Source organism: Abramis brama, assembly GCF_963993115.1.
Source record: "Abramis brama genome assembly, chromosome: 3".
Classification (NCBI taxonomy): domain Eukaryota; kingdom Metazoa; phylum Chordata; class Actinopteri; order Cypriniformes; family Leuciscidae; genus Abramis; species Abramis brama.
This window is the reverse complement of record NC_139965.1, coordinates 54,784,199-54,805,524: the sequence shown is the minus strand read 5'-3', so window position 1 is coordinate 54,805,524 and position 21,326 is coordinate 54,784,199. Positions and strand designations below refer to the sequence as shown.

General features: G+C 37.5%; 1 protein-coding gene across 6 annotated transcripts in view; it reads right to left on the bottom strand.

The window, feature by feature from the left end:
- Positions 1-226: 226 nt before the first annotated feature.
- The window catches only part of kcnip4a (potassium voltage-gated channel interacting protein 4a), a 199,151-nt gene continuing 178,051 nt past the window's right edge, over positions 227-21,326 (bottom strand). For 4 of the 6 annotated variants that reach the window (XM_084109428.1, XM_084109430.1, XM_084109432.1 and 1 more), the window contains 7 exons: positions 18,453-18,577; positions 7,555-7,624; positions 6,065-6,135; positions 4,895-5,002; positions 2,173-2,277; positions 1,612-1,674; positions 806-1,432 (listed from right to left, as the gene is read on the bottom strand). In XM_084109428.1, coding sequence (XP_083965554.1) covers positions 1,385-1,432; positions 1,612-1,674; positions 2,173-2,277; positions 4,895-5,002; positions 6,065-6,135; positions 7,555-7,624; positions 18,453-18,577 — 590 coding nt within the window. In that variant the 3' untranslated portion in view covers positions 806-1,384. Of the gene's footprint in view, positions 1,433-1,611; positions 1,675-2,172; positions 2,278-4,894; positions 5,003-6,064; positions 6,136-7,554; positions 7,625-18,452; positions 18,578-21,326 lie in introns of all 6 variants that reach the window. The other 2 variants (XM_084109431.1, XM_084109433.1) reach the window with 2 other exon arrangements.

Sequence of the window (21,326 nt, the reverse complement as noted above, 5' to 3'; positions counted from 1 at the left end):
CAGTGATACAGTGTTAGAAACATGTAAACATAATGTGACATTTTTCACAAGGACTTTAACTAAGATACATATAAGCAGCATTACTTTGTAACAGTGTTTCCTAAGACAAATACAACATGTGTGCTTTGATTCGCTTCCAAATCTATAATATAACATCTTGTTCTAGTTGGCAAATGATTCTGAACAAAAAAAAAAAAACTGTAAAGATCTTTTTTAAATATATTTTAGAAAACAAACATCTTTATTTTAATCTTTCCACCGGTTTTGGCTGGACCCGCTGTTGTAATAAGAACATTCTGGAATGATTCTGTAGAAATTTAAAGGCTGCAGATTCACGTTTGTACTTATGGAAAGAAAGAAGGCAAGAAGTATGAATTATTACTGATTGTTGTGCTTAAGAACACCATGAATCTGTGTTATGTGATGAATTTGTACTATGCCATGTACCTTTATGTGTGGCACATTAGTAAATTAACAAATGAGTTGATGTGACAATGAGTGTTAAACCATGAGGGCCAAATGGTTGTTCAATCAATGAGTAATCATTGTAATTGTCTGTCAAATATTCTTTGTAAATTCCTGCAATTTATGAATGGAGGGCAAATGTATGAAATGTACCTCTAAATGTAAAATGGCTTCTAGTCATTTTCAATTTTCAGAAAAAGCTGATTTATGAATCTATAGAATGGATAAAATAAATAAATAAAATTATATTTTTTATCATAAATAAAAAAGTAAATTTTTCAATTGCAGGTTTATATCTCACAATTCTGGGTTCCGCAAGTAAAAACTCCATTCATTTTCTCCATAGGGAAATTGATTTTTAATGATCATTTTTAAAGAAACCTACTGTGAGCTACGAGGTTGTAAATCAAATAAAATAATATTGTTTAAAATAATATTGTTTAATTTGTGGTGAAAAACTACATTATCCATGATGCTGAACAGAAAATCCACTAATCAGAGATCAAAACAATCAGAAGAGCTCTTTAGCTCCGCCCGAGTAATCGAGTCTGCCTCTTAAAATACATAAATTGTTGTTTATATATATGCATATTTTGCAGTAAACTTAAATTATGCTGTTAGAAATGATTCATGGGATTGTAGGTCTTTTCAGTCAGATTTGTGAGATAAAAAGTCACAATTACCTTTTCATAGACAATTACCTTCACATTGGCTTTTCATAAATTGCTGTACTCTAAATGAAGGTATAATTTTATATTATAAAAAAAAGTAATTTTTCTTTGATATTAAAAATGCTGTAAATTTTGGTTTATGGGTGAACCACTGCTAGTAATCAGACGTGTCTCATCGAGGACTTCGGAGTTTGTGGAGTATAAAGGTGGTTATATGAGCTGGCCCGCCAACAGAGTCCATTCAGACGTTAAATGACGTTCTCAAAAAGCTGCATTGATCTCATGATGTTCTCATCCTGTGGGGAGCAAATGGACACAGGTAAACACTTTAATAATGGACAGTCCTCAGGATGACACTCTGCCGCAGGCTCAATGAATAAGAAGCTTTTCTCTTTACTCAAGCAAAACCTATTGTAAATGTTTTCAAGAAAGGCATTCATGCAGAACATCACATTCATACCAAAAATAGGCTTACATTTTGACAGCAGTCTATAAATTCATCTATAGTGACCACTCCATCCCTGTTTTTGTCCATTTTCTGTCAAGACACAAAAAGGGTCACAAGGTCAATGTGCTCATTTGAGCTTGCTCATAGTTGCTTAGAATTACATCTAGACAAGCTATGATGACATTAGCAGAAACTAGATCTGTAAGATTACTGTGATGCATAACAAGACATAGATAGGAAAACATTCTGGAAATGTACTTGCTTTACCAGTAAATACTGTGGTGAAGTACTATTCAGTCCCACTTTATATTAAAGTGTCTTTAACTGTACATACTCTAATGCAATATATAATACACAGTATATATATAATTATATATACGGCCGAATCACAGCTGTGCTGATATACAGCCATATCGCACTGCTCCTCGTGTAATAGGCTCATATATATATGAGCAATGTGTGTGTGTGTGTGTAGTAGTAGTAGTAGTTAAAGGCACCTAATATAAAGTGTGAGCCCAATTTCTATTTGAAAAACAATCAAGATGGAATAAATTAGATATGGAATATACTGCAAATAATCAATCTCACCTGGAAAAATATCTCCACATGCTGTCGTGGAGTTTCCTCTTTAAGTGTGGGATATGTGCATCTTCCCATCATGTCATAGATAGACTTTATGATATCTAACATTTCCTGTGAATACCAAACAATAGACAGGCATGTTGTTTGTTGGTGTTTTTACATAATCGCTTGTCATGTGAGTGATTTTCTGACAACATTAGTTTATGCATCTTCATGAACCGAAATTGCACTGGAAAAATCATGGTGTAGAAACATTTCCACTCAGAAATTGCTATAGTACTATATACTATTAGTACTATATAGTACTATATACTATTTACTTTATATACTAATTAGTACAATAATTTTTACAGTGTGCAAAATATTACAGCATTTATTAATCTAGGTAATAATAGTTCCCTTTCTGTCACTCACTTCGACGTTGTTTCGAATGAGAGACAAACACCTCTGACGTTTTTTTTTTGAAAAGGCCAATGGAATTGGCGTGTGGAATTTACATCTCTGGCCACGCCCATGACTCGTCTGTGCTTCCACCTTCAGGTGTGACAGTACAGTCTGAGGCTGACGCAGTTGGTAGCCGTGCTTTCATGGGCCGCCTCGGCATTGGGCTCAAGTGGACTCATCCGGTCGCAGTTGGATGATTGGTTCCTGGGGTCTTTTCCTCTCCATTTTGGCCTTCCGTCCACACTGAGACAGCATTTTCATTCATGAAAACAAAGCTTTTTGAAAGCGCTCTCCAAAGTGGATAAATTTGAAAACGCTGTTTTCGTGCGGGTGTGGACTGTGAAAACTGAGGTATTTGAAAATGATGACGCATGTTTAATCGTAATGCATATTGAACCCAAAGATATTCATGTTTATACCGGTATGTGCCTCCGTCTTCACGGAGATCGCAGAGGCTGCCCTTGCCTCGCTAAGGGACGTGTGTATTTGCATACTTTTCCTTAAACGACAGGCTAATCCTAGCCCACTCGTGAGAGTTGTTGTGTGCACACAGGGACCTGGTCCTAGATCACCTAGCCTGATTGGGACTTCGGGTCAACTGGGAAAAGACCAAGCTCTCCCCAGTGCAGAGCATTTCTTTTTTTCGGTGTGGAGTTGGACTCGCCATGACAGCGAGAACAGTCAGTGCTGAACTGCTTGAAACTGTTCAAGCACAATAGCGGGTAACCACGACATGGTGGGTGGCAGGTCTTTGGGGAAGCACAACCTGATTGTTAGGTTCCTGTGAGGTGCACAGAGGTTGAATCCTGCAAGACCTTGCCTTATCCTCTCTTGGATCTTTCTCTGGTCCTACACTCCCTCCTGATGAGTAAGATGAGAGCTTGTCTTTGCTGTGTCCGGTGCACGCTTTGCACATATACCTGGACTGCATGCAGAGGTTCAGGAAATATTAGCAGCTATTTGTCTGCTTTGGAAGCCAACAGAAGGGGAAGACTGTCTCCAAACAGAGACGGGCCCATTGGATCATGGACACCATACTCCGGGCTTATCAGATCCAAGGTGTACCGTGCCCATTGGGAGTAAGAGCTCACTCCACTTGGAGTATCACAGCCACGTCAGCTCTGGCGAACAGTGCTCTGCAGGCTGGGCTACACCCAACACCTCCGCAAGATTTATAATCTCTGTATGGAACCAGTTTCTTCTCGAGTCTTAGGTAACAACAGGTAAAATTCGGGCAACTGGTCCAGTTAGAGTTTCCCTTGAGTGGTGAACCCTGGGCCACCCTTCTCCATCATTAAGCACTGTTTGTATTCCACATACTTACCTCCCCTTTTGGGTAGGATGTGGTCTCTGTAGTGTTCTTTTCTCAATGAGAAAGAGAACGCTTCTCAATTTTAACCAGGTGTACTTCGGCCTTGAAATAAAACTTCTTTTGAATCAGAAGAGGCCCTACGGCTGGAGTGACCTCTTCTTAGAGATGAGGAGGTCCCCTTCTTAGGGAGACCTGATGTCATTTACCCTAGGAGTTGGTAGGTTGCGAGTTAGCGTAGCTGTACTTGCTGTTGGCACGTGGAGGCTTGCCCACATCTGCACCGCCATGTCTCGTGACATAGTTCATTTGTGGCAATTATTATAAGCACCCCTTGTGTCTCTCATTTGACAATGTCGAAGTGAGCGACAGAAAGGATACGTCTCGGTTCCTGGTGTAACCTCTGTTCCCTGGTGGAGGGAATGAGATGTTGTGTCCCTCCTGCCACAACTTGAACTGTCATTGAGGGGTTGAGACGCCATCTCGGCTCTTCAGAACAAACCTGAAGTGTATGATGCATGCCTTATATCTAGGGGCGTGTCCAGACATGCAAATTCCACATAACAATTCCACTGGCCTTTTCTGAAAACATCAGAGGTTTGGGGCTCCAAAGTGCGACCCCTAGTGTCTCAATCGACACAACGCCTCATTCCTTCCATCAGGGAACGGGGGTTAACACCAGTAAACCGAGATGTTTTCAAGTTATTTAATAATGTATGGTGTGAGTTACCCCTCAATTTATTTCGGCATGTCGAAATGGCGTGACCTGCGGTGTTTCACTAAATGTTGGAGGAAATCCTGTAGCTTTAATATTAATTTATAAAACCTGAAATATTAAAACTATTTGTGTATGTTAAAAGAAACTCTAAACTAGAACAATAAATGCTGGTCATTGTTAGTTCATGTCACCTATCAAATTAATTTGTTAATGAAATGACCCTTATTATAAAGTTTTACTGATTTTCTTCATGTTACCTCTTTAGTTATATATCCATCTTTATTAATATCGTACAGGTTAAATGCCCAGTTAAGCTTCTCTTGAACGGTGCCTCGTAAGAGAATGGAAAGACCCATGACAAAATCCTGTGATAAAATGAAAGACATTGAGAAATCAGTATAAGTTGCATCACAACATAAATGTGTAATTTACAGCTAGAACATGATTCATGATTATTCTGCTAAACAAACTGTTTCATTTCACAAGATGATGTTATAACTCATGGTATTTTAATGGTTGTATTATCTCACTTATTCAGTCGGCACTCAAAGGGCATAATGAATGGTTTGAGTTCACATTTCTCTTATGTGAATGGAAATAAATGTCTTTAATAACCACATAACCATTTTTCTCCAAAAGATGAGAGAAATTCTTTCTGGCTGAATTTTTCACATGAGAATTCAATGTTTTTAATTACCAGATATGACACAATAAGTCTTAGTGGGAGCAAAACGGCTAAAGGACAAGCCAAGCGTTGTTATTAAAAAACAAGATGAGTATATTCTCATTTAGTTTAATTACTGTATCGCTGGGGACCAGCGATGTTTGTTTATAGCCAAAGAATGAAATCCTTGTTATGTGCAAATTGAAGGTTCAGTGGTGTTTAAAATATTTCCTAATGTCTCAGTAAGATTCAAATAGCACAATATGTTGTCAGTCAAGACACTGATGCAACAGCGGTCAACTTGAACAAATCATTTATTTCTGTAATAGCTCCAATTGTGTTTATGGGTAGTTGGTGCATAACATGCCACTGTTTTGTTTTTTTCTTCAGGATTTTAGGTTAAAATCAATAGGGGAAAGAGTATTTAGGTGCTCTGTCTGGTAGAGCTGCACAATTCTTGATTGAGAATTGAGATTTAATTTTTTTCCCACATTTTAAAATAGAGATCACTATTCTCCCACGATTCTGAATATACAACGGAACAAAATAACATAACATCATATATATATATATATATATATATATATATATATATATATATATATATATATATATATATATACACACACAGTGTGTGTGTGTGTGTGTCCAAATGTGAAACTGCAATCCAGTATAAATGCTGTATTATTAGGTTTACTATTAATGCCATGCATGCAAGAGAGATTGCATTCAGTCAGAATGCTCCATTAGTATTATTACTTACCTCAAAACTGACAGAGCCATTGTGGTCAGTGTCGAATGCATCGAACAGAAAATGAGCATACGTTGATGCATCTGAAAAATAAAACAGAAAACTGCTTAGCTTCAGTCACAGCAATGTCATCAACTCATTGCACAGCTAATTATGTTCAACAACCAAGGGGATGCATAAGCTATGATCCATTATACTATAAATAATACAAATAGTGTGTGTATGTGAATGGGCAGGAAATGAGTAAGGTCACGTGAGAGAGATTTGTCACAAACCCTGACAAATGATGTAGAGAAGCTCAAACCTATAATTATAAAACTACTCATTTGACTGTGCAGTGGCACAAATCATGTGACTCGAAAGAGAAGAGAATCACCATTTCCTCTGAGAGACTTCCAATCAGATCAGTGGTGTGTGTGGTGGACTCCTGAAATGATGGCTTTTTAGTCCTATAAGGTCATGTTTGATTTCTATTTTATGTTATACAGTTTCTACGTTGAAGACATGGGGAACATCATTCACCTTACACTATTAATAACAAAACATTATATTATATTATTTAAGGAATAATCCACAGCTAGCGTATGCATTACATGATTTTAATGCACAACGTGGAGGCAAAGAACTGCCCGACATGAAGCAGAGTGCATTTGCACAGTTAGCCTTGGATTATCCCACTTATAGCTATCATGGTCATTTGCCAGCACTGACAAGTTAAAGCTGTTACTGATGTTTGCAGCACAGTATTTGACCGGAAGGGTATTATAACGGTTATTTTCGTCAGCTACATCTTGTTAGATCTAGCATTCTGCTCACTTTGAATCAGACACAGCAATAAAGTAGTGCAGTAAAATTACATTTATGTGAATGAATGAAATATCGAAATTAATTATCGATAGAGAGAGTGAGAGAGAGATGTGTGTGTGAATTACCTGCGTCTGTGCAGCATCTTTCTACTAATAGTGAAGCTGTGAGGTTCAAAAACAGCGATGTTACCCTCTCTCTGCTAAGAAATATAATATAGCGTTTCAGTAGCGAAGATATTTATAGTCGCGGGGCAGCGTTGAGAAATTTCTGTGCTCCTGAATGTTTCTGTGTGCGCGCAGCTAAATCTCCGATCTCTGTGTGCGAGTGCATTAATATACTGGAACTACATGTGCATTAAATGGTTTTATCCCATGGTCTGTCTGAATACTCGATTATGATTGGCTGGAAGGTGTGCATTAAAACTGTTAAATGTATTTATATATATATAAAAAGTATTTCTAAGAGTTTAATTCAATGTGTAACTTTAATTATTTGTGAAATTTACCAGCAATCCTTAAGAAAATTCTTGTTTTTAAGTAAATCCTACGCCAAATATTTTTGAGAGTACTCCAGGTTACACCAACAAAATATAATAAAAGGTCAGATCAGGTTATATTAAAAATCACACTATACTGTATGTGGTGTAACTGTAAAGGAAATAGTACTAGAGAATATATGACTTTAAACACACTCACCTCCCTGTGGAAAGAACTGAGAGTAAATTTCCTTAAATGTGTCTTCATTGACCACACCACTGGGGCATTCCTGCAAACACAGATACAGGCATTTCCATTACAATCTTATTGAGATGATATTGTGGAGTGATTTCAGCAAGAGAGCCATTATGCGCATACAAATCCAAATATGAAAAGACATCATTCCTAAGCAATAAACACAATATCCATTGTCCATTCTCGCCATTGTGATGCATTCTAATGTGCATCATAAATGAAAATGAGAGTGAAAGTGCATTTGCTGCATTGAACATATCATATTATGACTCTCCATTTCGAATAAATGAGCTCAGAGAGATAGCAAATGCATGTCAGACTTTTTGCCCACTCTGTAATATCACTTATCATTAGATAATGATAAACCTCATATACGATTTGTCTAGCATTCGACATTGAAGTTTGCATTTGATTTTAGTTGATGACTTGCACTAAAAACGATGCTCTGAAAAATGAGATTGACCTCTTCAAGATGACCAACCAATAGTTTAAGCTGTCAAACTCGTCTGATGAAACGGTCTCACGTGTTTTAGTTAAGTAACACGTTTATGAGTGGCTCTTCTGAAATGATCCTTTCAAGCCTGAGCATGCACTGAACATGCATTATGAGAGGATGGCTGGTGCCTCAGAACATTAGCAATGCAGTTTATTTATTATTCTTGTTAAGGGAATTGCGATGGCTGTTATCCAAGATGTTTACTGAAGCCAAAAACATATTTTATTATTTTCGAAATTGCAGTAGATATAACAGATGTACATTAGTGTTGTTATTCAAATGTCATAAACAAGTGATAGTCTGACAGATAAAGTGATTACAGACTAAACTTTATAAGACCTGTATTTAGCAAACCTTTATTAGCCAGTTTCAGCATTACTCATGTGCTTCCCCTGATATGATAAACCAGCTAAAACAAAGGGAAATCACTTTTTTAACAATACATCTCCCTTGATGACAGACATGAAAACAATATAATGTCTTTGTCTCGAGGAAGATGCCACCGCTTTCTATTTTGAATAGTTAGATGTATTGTTTTAATTCACATGTTTATACCAAAAGAACGGAGAGCTCTAATGTTCTTTTAACTAGTTTATGGAAAGCACAATACAGGTTTCTGACATCTATATTACATTTAACTTTATAAGGAGAAACAGATGAGTAAAGTAGCAAAGAAAGAGTAGCAGTAAAGTAGCTTTAATATTCAATTTGAGGTCATGTATTCATCCTGCCTGTTGCAATTTAAAGTGAGTAATAGAGGTGTCATTTTTGCTGACAAGCTGTGCATTTATATGATGATAAATACAAAACATCTCACACAGTGGAAAACAAAGTCAAATCTGATGTTTATGTCCATTTATTCTTATTTTGACCATTATCAGCTGTTTTAACTGGGCTTTTATGCCTGGAACTTGTGTCCTATTTATTTTGTCCTTTAAAAACATATTTTGTAGTTCCATAAATGGCATAATTTAAGCATTCTACTGCACTCCTGCAGTGATAAACACACAATTCTGTATGTCGGATCTTAACAAATGATCAATCCAAAGGCACTATCCAACTTTAAAATGTCTGGAACTGTATTTGGACCCCAGGAATTAGATTTTTCAAGATGATTGCTGTTGCTTTATCACAAATGGTTTGGGAATTGCAGCAATTAAGAAATACGCTTTTAAAGTATAACTATTTTAAGCAAGGTAATTGCGGAAAATTGCTCAGATGTCCTTAATCCACAATAAAGAGAGGTTTCAGTCATTGTCTTCAGTTATTATCACAAGTTACTAAATAATCTAAATCATCCACTTCATTTATATACATATATATATATATATATATATATATATATATAGAGAGAGAGAGAGAGAGAGAGAGAGAGAGAGAGAGAGAGAGAGAGAGAGAGAGAGGGAGATTGCACTCACAATTGCACTCACAAAGAACAATTTTATCAGCGGAAATAGTTCAGAGTTGAGCATAGAAAAATGTACATCTTGTACAAATGTACATGTACGTCTGTTGTAAGATGTTATTAATTCCCCTGTTTTTCTCATGGAACTGAAAAGCACAGTTTGAAAATTGTGCTTTTCATTTCCTTGCCTGATATTTCCAGGTTTACCATAGACTGTAAAAAAAGATGGACGAAGCATCTCCATTTTCTTTTCACTGTCAAAAAGTGAAGCCAAAATGTCCCAGAAATGGCCGTTGACATCATGCGCCGTTGACGTAATTTGGAGTCTGAGTCAGCTTAGTAGTGATCATGGGGGGTGAAGCCCGCCCCCAAAGACTCAAACACAAGCACAGCTGTCAATCATGACGTTACACCTATAGCATCAAATAACTAACTAAAACCAAAGTTATTTGAAAAATAAACGCTTGCTTGAACATACATCACTGTGATAAGAACTATCTAAAATGACAGAAACTATCTTTGTAAAAAAAAAAAGGAATGGTAGTGGAGTAAAAAAAAAGAGTAAATGGTAGTGGCAGCTCATCAGGGGAGGCAAGGGAGGCACAGCCTACCCAGAATTTTGAGGTGAAAATGGAAGAGGGACGATTTAATGTTATTAAAATTCACAGTTATTAATTCCATGTCTCAGAATGTGTATTTTTTGTTTGTAATTTCACCATTCTTGACCTTGCCCATTGGTCTTTGCACAGCTGCACGACGTGCCACAATTCACTCCATCTCGCCCAGAAAAAGCGCACAAGCTTTGAGAAAACAAGATGAACAAAAACACATGAAAAACAACTCATGTACTTTCTTCTCTGAGGCGAATATATCTGTTGTGTTTGTCATCGCAAGAAGTTCTCATTCACATTTGTCAAATTTTTTTGTCCATTTGATCGAAAGATCTGAAAAAGCCCGCACATTTACCCGCCAATAGACCCTCCCCTCAAAGAAATAAAGTGGTTGAAAGTGGACAAAAGAAACGGACTAAAACACCAGGTGTAAACGAGAATGTGTCTCCCTCATCTACCTGCGATTCGATCGACCAAAATGCATCTTAATACCAGGTGTAAACAGGGCCTCAGTGAAGAAAGTACACAGATACTTTTTTGGGATTTCTAGGCATGTATTTCATGTCGCGTTTTTGTTCATCTCGGTTTCTCACAGCTTGCTTGTTCTAGGCAAGATGGAGTGGACTGTGGCATGTTGTGCGGTGAAAGTCAAAAATGTCATTAAATAATACATTCATTTTTAGGTTTTTTTTCACCAAACCCTATTGTATACCACCAGAACACTTGGAATATACGACCGACATGTGTTGCATGGGATCATTCTGTGATACTTTTGTGTAACGGAAGCAAGCTAGACTTGTGGGTGTAAACCTCACTCCCCTGGCATCACTAGTGACTGACGCTAGAGAGTACTCTCTTTAGGACCCTTGTTAGCGCGTCCACCTCCCAAGCCGGAGATGCCGGTTTCGAATCCTGCTCGGAGAGGGTTGAGTAGTTCCGGTTACATTTGAGTCTTTAAAAAAAATCTTTATGCTGGTTGCTATTCACTGCCATTATATGGACGAGTGCGAGCGGTACATTTAAAAAAAAAATGCTCATAAGAAAGAAAGGCATACAGCATTAGCACAACACCAGGGTGAGTAAATAATTACTTAATTTTCATTTTAGGGTGAACTATCCCTTTAAGGACTTCACAATGGGAGACACATTGTAATGTTTGGAGCTGAATAGGAGTCCGTCTGCAGGGCAAACTTATTGAAGTTTATAAAGTGTGCACATGTAACAGAACATGGCAAAACTCTCAGCAATAAAATAACATGAAAATCAAATAATCAGAAACCAGCCTTGGGCATTCAGAGCCAGATATGAAACCTCATTACAGTATTCCCTTTGCGGTGTATTGAGCAACTACAGGAGGAGGACTGGGAGGTGGTGTGTGCTGAGCTGGGAAAATCTTGCAGTTTTTGATACAAGCACAGTACAGGAGGGATTTGTTCTTTGATCATTCTTCAATAAAATACATTGTAAAACTGTCTGTTACACTTTCAGAAAACAGTTTGAATCTGCTGGCCCGGTTAAAGGGATTCAGTCATGCATTAATGGATTTACTGTACAGAAACATTGTATATCTTTAATATGCAGTATTAAGACTTTGTGAAAGCTTGACCTCGTGATGAACTTCCACTGTCCCTTTGTGCATTTCATCCGAGTACAGTGATGAAGCCAATGTAATCTCTGCTGTGTGCTCTTAAGAGTTTAGGACCTAAAAAAACTGTATTTATCAAGTTTTCTGGAACAAATCGGACTCAGTTGATGCCTCTTAACACATTCAGTTCATACTCATTTTCCCTTGAGACTTACATTTAGGACATACATAGGCTATAGATGATAAGCTTCATCTTTTTGTTACAAAATTTTTAAGGAGATGGATGGACTAAATACCAGTATAATACTAATAGTATTACACAAAATGTATTGTCAGTTTTCTTTCTAAAAGACAACTACCACAAGGCCATAAACATGTCTTTTAAACATGTCAGGGTGTAATGGTCTTTTTATTGACTATTTATGGGATAGTAAAGTGTCCATCGTATGCAGACTTCAGATTCACGCTGGACGCTGTAAATTCTGAACATACTTCTTTTGTCACATAATGAATTTCGCCTACTAAAGTAGTGAAATAGCCATTGTCTCCTAAAAGAAAGAATCGTTTCTGAAATTCCAGTCTCATTTCCTGTTATATACCCACATGACAATGTACCCAATTGCATAAGGCCAGCCTATGGTCTTCATTGGCTGCCCGCGAACAATGTCTGCTTTGACCCTCAAACACTGTAGTTAGCTGAGACAGGAGGAGTTTGGTTTGTGTTGTTGACATTCCATCGACTCCTACAGTGGGAGTCGGGAGTTGGAGTCAACTCCGAAAAACTGGAATCGAACACCCCTAAATAGGCGTTTTGTTTCTGACATGCGTTGTAAGCGGTAGACAAATCACAACAGACTGGGCCGGCAGACCAATCAGAGCAGAGTAGATCAATCACAACAGACTGGGCCAGCTGACCAATCAGAGCAGAGTAAATCAATCACAACAGACTGGGCCAGCTGACCAATCAGAGCAGAGTAGACCAATCACAACAGACTGGGCCAGCTGACCAATCAGAGCAGAGTAGACCAATCACAACAGACTGGGCCAGCTGACCAATCAGAGCAGAGTAGATCAATCACAACAGACTAGGCCAGCTGACCAATCAGAGCAGAGTAGATCAATCACAACAGACTGGGCCAGCTGACCAATCAGAGCAGAGCAGACCAATCACAACAGACTGGGCCAGCTGACCAATCAGAGCAGAGTAGATCAATCACAACAGACTAGGCCAGCTGACCAATCAGAGCAGAGTAGATCAATCACAACAGACTGGGCCAGCTGACCAATCAGAGCAGAGCAGACCAATCACAACAGACTGGGGCAGCTGACCAATCAGAGCAGAGTAGATCAATCACAACAGACTAGGCCAGCTGACCAATCAGAGCAGAGTAGATCAATCACAACAGACTGGGCCAGCTGACCAATCAGAGCAGAGTAGATCAATCACAACAGACTGGGCCAGCTGACCAATCAGAGCAGAGTAGGCTCACAGAAAGGAGGGGTTTGGAGAGGCTGAATCTTTAAACAAACCGTTTTCAGACTCTTTGAGTGATGAGGTGATGTGCAATATTATGAGAAAATTTACGTGATTTTTGACCTTTGATGCATGAAAATCTAATGTAGGAATTGTATTTAATTTAATTTAAACAATTGAACGTGACAGCTATAGTGATCACAATGAATATTGCACATTTTCTTTAATGGAAAAGAGCAGATTAACATTTTGATATCTCCTTTTGCATTGCTACGGAAAACATAAAGGCGAGTAAATATTGACACAAAATTCCTTTAAAATGTTGAAGATCCTTCTAAAATTTAATTTAGTTTTATTTTATTTGTGACGGGGTTAGACTGACCTAAATTAAACTTAATGTTTACAGTACATTGTCACAACATGCATGTTTTACACAACATTCTGCATCCAGATTTGTTTTTTTAAATAAATAACAACAAGAATAGTAAGAAATGTGTCCTGTGCACCATCAGTTACCTCGGGCTGTGGTACACGAAAGAAGCCCAACAGGAAGTTGACTTCACATCTTTGACGTAAAAGGCTGTGTCTGAGAAAGTTCTATGTTGTTACAGTGAGCTCTGGTTAATTAAAAGAGATTGTTTTGTGTTGCTGTCATCCACTGTCTCTTGTGCACGCAGCGTGAGAGAGACCTTGTGTAATTACCTTTTAAGAGACACATCACAAACCATCACTGCCAAAGTCTTCTCAACATTATCAAAACTCCAGGAGCAATGCAGGGTTCATTAACACCGTTAAGATACACAGGCAGTAATTAAAAGATTTTTTCAGCTTACTGAACCATGTTCATTCACTGACTGCACACAGAGGATCAGAGACAGGTTATCTGGCATATTTGGGTTTCAGTTTACCACTAATTCCTTGGAGTCAAAGGATAATACAACTGGAATGACACACAGGAAAAGTCTTAATGGAGGCGAGAAGATTGTGAAATACTCTGTTAGGAGTAAAATATACTACAGGTTATTTGCAGATAATCAAGTTTAATTTAGATCCTGATCACTTGTAGAGTGTAATTAACCTAGTAAGAAAAAAGTATCTGTGAAATCCACTATGAACAGATTATTTTGCAGATTATGAAGATTGCAAAGATTGCAAGATTGATGAAGATTATGCAGTTTCTTGAACATTCAAAACATCATATTAGAATGGTTTCTGAAGAATGAAAACAGTGTAAGGCTGGTGCCAGTATATGTCTGGTCGACCCCTCGATGAAACAAAAGGCCCTCCTGAAAATGAACACTTGAACTATCTCCTGCATATGTAACAGGGACTTCCGAGACGCAGCACACAGTGCAGCTCACACTTCACACACACTATCTCCCCTTCTTCCCCCCTCCTCCTCACCTAAAATACACTGAAAACCTATGCAGTGTTATGTATGTACAAGAAGTAACTATGCATGTTTGATATCATTTAAAGTGTCTCAGTGTGCCTGGTAAAATGGTCTCATTCTCCCAACCATAATGAAAAGCTAAAAGAAGTTTAGAAGTTTTAGAAAATATGAGAAAAGTAAACCTTAAAGCCCCCTTAAAGGTGTTTCCCTCCCCCAGATCCTCCATTCAGACTATACCTCCTGTATGTAAAACAAGAACCTATTCAAGTTCAAATTCTGATCTCACAGTGTGAATCCCTGAATAGGGAACCAAAATCCAATTATAATGACAGACGCCACCATTTGGTAAGAATATTGAATTATCTGGGTATATAAGGAAAAGGTGTAGAAAAGTTTGAGGAGTCTGTAGGTTGACCCACACAACCGCTGTGTGTAATTTTTGTTGCCAGGTAATAATTTCTACAAATTCCTCTATTTCTGAATTGTTATGCTTAACTGATGATTTTATTCTTGTGAATTGGATTTTGAATTATTGCTTCATTACCTGGTCAAAAAATTGTAAACGTTTGATTTTATTCTGAACGACTCTGAGACTTGTTTTTCCCAAATAGATTAACGGATCCGTATATTTCCACAATGTTGCGTCAGAGATTAGTGACGACTGATAACTGATATCAGAAAATAAGTGTACTTGGATGAGAAGACGGGTTTGTCCGTCTAGAATCAGCAAGAAGCTGGTTGGTCAACCTAGCTTGGACGCGTCTGATGACTTCTGTTCTAATTTAATGTTACTTTAGATAAGTATACGTGGAACAAGCCACGAGTTTGGCCAAACAAAGCCATTTTTAAGAAAGGTAAAGTTGATCGACTAACGTCTTTAAATGGTGGTCAAAAAACGCTACTAAAGTAAACGATTGAATTAAGTTCCTGAAGGGCATCCACGGGGGCTATATGAATATATCTTCGATTGTGTGCGTGGGAATTACGGCAAATCCTAGATATTTAGCCAACTACCTCTGCTTCTGATCTTCGGGACTGGCCCCTTGTGCCGGAGACCTGGTAAGGAACTCAAAGCGATATAGTTTCCTGATCTAAGCGGGTAAAATATAATCAGAGTTTAAAAAAATAATCAAATATTCGTTCATTTTAATGATGCACAGATATCATTAAAATCCTTTTCATTTATGGAGTCAGATGAAACGAGTTATTGCATGTGAGAAAATATATTGCATTTAATCTTGTTGTGTTGCGAAAAGGAAAGACATATCACGCAGAGAAACATTCCCCGTATTATTGGAAACCCCCATTGGACCAATAGACGGGCTTACAACAGTTAAGATTTCTGAAGAATGAAAACAATATTCTACTGAAGACGTGTAATGATGCTGAAAATTCAGCTTTGCCTCACAGGAATAAATTACACTTTACTATATATTCACATAGAAAACAGCTTTTTAAAAATTGTAATAATATTTCACAATATTACTGTTTTTTGTATTTTTAATAAAATAAATGCAGCCTTGGTGAGCAGAAGGGACTTCTTTTAAAAACAATAAAAATCTTACCGATCAAAAACTTTTGACTGGTAGTGTATATATAAAAATCTTACTGACCCCAAACTCTCAAACCATAGTGTATGAATGGATGATTTCTGCCAGTTCTTTAACAAATGCTTTTTACCTAATTGTTCAACATTATTAGCAAAGATACCAATAATGAATTGTATAGCAAGTTAAACAGGAGGGGTTTAGTCAACACAGTGATTCTCCCCAAAAGCTCAAATGAACATGCTCTCAATCCGTGTTTAATATTTCTCTGTCTGGTATAAACAAAAGTACCAGTAATAGTGAGAAATTAAGGATCAGTAATAAAAAGCAGTGCTGAATGCCTGTTTCCAGTAAAAACTAAAATTCTCTTTGACTAACACTGGCATACTTTGAAATACAGAAAAAGATGTTAATAGATGAATAGAAAATGATTTCTAATGGCAAGGGTCTGACTATAACTGTTCAGAAGGCTGTTATCATGGACACAAGTGCCAATTATTTATTCACTTTGTGTGTTTTTCCTCTGTAATCAGGCATGGACCAACAAAGCAACACATCAACACAAGAATAACAAGTGAACCAGGCCTGTCCCACATGACACACTTGAAGAGTTGCAGACTTGCAATAGCTGTTGCGTGTGTGTGTCTGTGAACTTCACGAGACTGTAGGGTGGACAATTTATGTTTCAGAAGGAGCTCACGTGCCCCCGATATGCCCTTTTGTTCAGCTCTACAATTACACCATCAAAGTGTGGAGTCAGAGGAATAACGTGAGGCCTTGGGGCGGCATTTGGAACAGGACCCTTGACAATGATTTACTAATTAAATCTATTTTGAAGGATTTTAGTACTTCACAGTCAAAAATCAAACATGTAGAAACGTGAAGTGGAAATGTCAGGTGATATTAAACGTGAAATAATAAAAAAGCAAAGAGATTTAACATTTACAATACAGGACACAACATTGGAAAATGAATAGTGTTGGGAAGGTTATAGAAATGTAATGGGTTACAGAGGTTAGCCTAATATTGATTTCTCTCTAACAGAAGCAAGAATACATTTTAGTTTCATTCTCACTGGCAACTTCTGATTTCTGGATGAAAAGATTTGTAAATTTCCAACACTGGAACGCATTTTTGTCACTTGCCATGGTGGCAACTTTCAGACAGGCTGTATCTTAAAGCTTTCAACGGCAATGTGGATTGATGAAATTGGCAGACTTTGTGCGCTGCAAATTCAAAGAAGAGAAACAATAAGCATCAGAATAGCATCGCTTCCCTAAGTGGACTTTAAAATGCACGAGGCATCGTGACGCCAATCAAAGATGCCTTGACGCCAAACCTCCAAATGGAAAAAGAAGGCTGTCGTGTTTACAACTGTGACAATGAGCGCTTATCAGGAGCAACTAAACGCTGGATTTAAAAATGTATGTCAAGTCTGTAAAGTTCGCAGCATGGACTCTTTAAAATAAGTTTTACACATCAAACTGTTATTGTAGGGACATCGGTGTTACATTTGAAATGTATGAAACCTGCTTTGGAGTCCAGACCTTCTGCTGTCAGTCTGAAGGTCTGGCTACGTAAGACTAATCAGGACCAGGGTTAAAAACCCACTGATATAGAAACTGGTTCGCAGAGATCATTGCCCCCTAGTGGCGAACCATTGAAATTGAAACATTTTGAAACAGTTATGATATAGCGAAGCCTCATTTACTGAAATCATGTGATTTTGCCCTGAATAACTGGCTAGAAACAATTGATTCGCAAAGGTTTTAAAGCTTCACAAAGCAGTGTTTCGAAAGTGGCCATCACTTTAACTATAAGACAGGGTGCTAGCAAAACTGTGTAGTCACTTGTCAGCGGCGTGTGTGTGGTCTTAAGGAAGAATTCTGATTCCTCCCCTTGAGAGTCTGATAATAAAGGACCATTGTGCCACTCTCATGCTCTGTCACCTGACAATTTGGGTCAAGTTAATTCGGTGTTGTCTCATTACATTGTGCACCAGAGGTAACAAAGGACATTTATGCCTCAGGGACACTCTAGAGACCTTTCCTGACCTGATTATTGTAGCAAGCGTGACAGATTTTCTGCCAAGTTTGGCATGTTCCACATCAAACCAACATTCATAAGGAAAACTTTTAACTAAATGCAATCTAATTCGGCCGTCGGTGTATGAATGAGTGAGTGAATGGGTGAATGTGAGGCTATATGTAAAGCGCTTTGGTGGCCATAGGTCTGTGAAAGCGCTATACAAATGCAGTCCATTTACCATTTAATTCAAAATAAGAGAAGAATAAATAGGAATCAAACTTTGTATTTTAACATCAGATATGTAGTTAGAAGCATTAACTCACATTCTTGAAGCCCCGGTAGAGGATTTGAAGCTCTTTGCGTGAGAAACGCGTTTGAGCCTCCAGCAGCTCCAAAGCTTCCGGTCGATGCCGTACGGCAGAGAGCTCCAGTTCATCCTCAACACTATCTGTAAAGAAACACAAAACATCCCGGTTATGATTCAACTACTCATCTTAACAGCATTGATCTGATTTCTTTTAATTAATAATTAGTGTACCAAATAATGACAAAACAATTGAGGACTTTATATTTCACAGGGGATATTAGATGTACAACATTTAATGAGATCCAAAATCTATATTTTTTCTACATTAGTACTTATAAAACAATTTTGACACAAATGATAGTTACATCGTTAATTACTAAAGCCACAAGTGACTGTATGAGTGAGTCATTGAATCATTCACTTCACCAATTTGTTCAAAAAACACAAGTGACTGACTATATCTGAAATTGCATACTCTCTGAGTCAGTAGTTTGCAACTGTTAGAAAGTATGTACTATATAGTATAAATGAGTGTAGTATGAATGTAATCTGGACGTACTACATTCGTCATAGGCTTCACAGGCATTCACAAATCCTACTCCATGGCCTCATGGTATAGAAAAGTGTGAAAGTTTGATGCAAACTTTAAAATCTCAGTGCTAGTGCTACTTTTTGCACATTTTTATAAATACTGTGAATGTTACTCTTTACACATATTGTTTTTCGCCTACTATATAGTAGGCAAGTATGCATATTCAGTTACAGCCAGTCTTTATGAGTGAGTCACTGAATCACTTCAACTGATTTGTTTAAAAACACTGATTCATTTATGACTGAAACAAGTGAATGTCTGTATGAGTGAGTCACTGAAGCGTTCACTCAACCAATTTGTTGAACAACTCGGATTAATTTAGGAACAAAGAACCACTACTGTGTGTTGCTCACAGACTTGCAGCATTATGCTTTGGCTTTGTTTGAAACAATTTTCCTTGTCAAAGTAAAAATACACAAAGTAACTGAGGATATATTGTGTCTAAAATGTACATTACTCAACATTAACTTGTTGAACTGTTGTATAAAAGCAGCATCACACATTCAATATTTCAAATATGTTCCTGCAGAGGTTTAAGATGAAACCTCAAATATCCAAAGCATGTTTTAAGCTCTGTTCTAAGACTTTCCATCTGTCCATATCTTAACAGGTCTTGGTGTCTCAACCTTATTAGCCTTAAATCTAAAAAAGCTTTCAGCTCATATTTAAGCCCGTTCACACCAAGGACGATAACGATAAAGATATAGTTCTAAAAATAGTTCTCAATATTAAAGAATAGCAGAGTTCACACCACAGCTATAACGATAACAATGTAGAGAAACAATATCGTTGGGATCACTTTCGGAACGATTTTTTTCCTGCTGATGAACGATAAAACACTGAAAGCCAATCAGAATTCATTGTAATTTAAAGGCTCACGCATTTAAAACGGCAGACAACATTGTGGAGAAGATAATTGCCGAGGTCCAGAAAAATCGTCCACTGTATGACAAGTCAAGCCCCTTTTCAAGAAAATGTATATGGAAAACAATCGTTCATACCCTCTGAATAAATGGTAGAAGTGGGTCTCGTTTCGTTCCGACAACACTGTCTTGCTTCCTTTGAAGTTGTGGTAAAAAAGACAAGGTGTTGTTTTTATTCCACTATATTGACTAACTTACGTTCACTGTTAGATTATCAGATCGATTACACTAACTTCACTCAAAACATAGTATGCTGAGGACATCTGCTGGTTAAAGCAAGGTAAATGCAACAAGAACCGCAAAAACATGTCCAATAACGTTGCACACAATTTGAAACCGCAGCACACGAGCTTAGAATAAACAGACCGTTATCGTTCATTGGTGTGGATGCAAATACAGTTATCGTTATGGTTATCTTTATAGTTATCGTTCTTGGACCCTGAACGGCCCTTTCGGACATTGCGTTTCTCTAGCTCAGATCATCTAGCATATGATTTGACTTGTGCCTGAGATTTACACATTATTTACACCCCTAAAGGCTAAATAATCTTTAAAAATAATCACTGTGGAGCAGGAGCCAATACAACATTAATCAATGGGAGGTGATGGTGGCTATGGAAGGCACAGTGATTACTTTGACACCTGAAGCGTGGAAGACAAATGGCAGACATATGACCCTGTGATCCACAGAAGACGACTCGTCAACCGTTTGGCAAACAGAACTGACACGTATAAACATCATTTTCTCATCCCAGAAGCGGCCCTCTGGGTGTATAGCAATCAAATGTGATAGACTAATTGTAGCATCATTACCACTTCATGCTAACAGCCCCATTTTCATAAAATGATGGATATGTATTTCAATAACAGCATTCTTTGGCATCTAAATGTGTTCGTTAAAAACACAAAACAGAGCATTTAACAATCAGCAGTTAATATGACATTTCATCATTTGCTAGTCTACTTCAAGAATTCAATACAATTGATATTTAGAATTCGCTACAATGTTGCAGAAGGTATTCAGCGGTTATAACATATCCAGTATAATACTCAGCAGAATGTCTTTGGATTACATAAAAATAATGAAAAGAGTGAGAGATACAGAGAGGTCAAACATGAAATAGTTAAGAAAAGTTAAATAAAAAGAAATGAAAGGACTGAAATTACCCTTGTGAAAAACAAGTACGCTTTTAAGAGTACTTATTATGGAAATAATAGGCATGCACTTTAAAAGAATAGGCCTACTGTATAATTCTATCAAAAAGCACTCTTCAGCTAATTGCATTTAATATAAGTTTAAATTATAAATTAGATTCAACATTACATTAATTTAACAGGACATCTTTACATGCTATTTCATAATTCTATTATATCT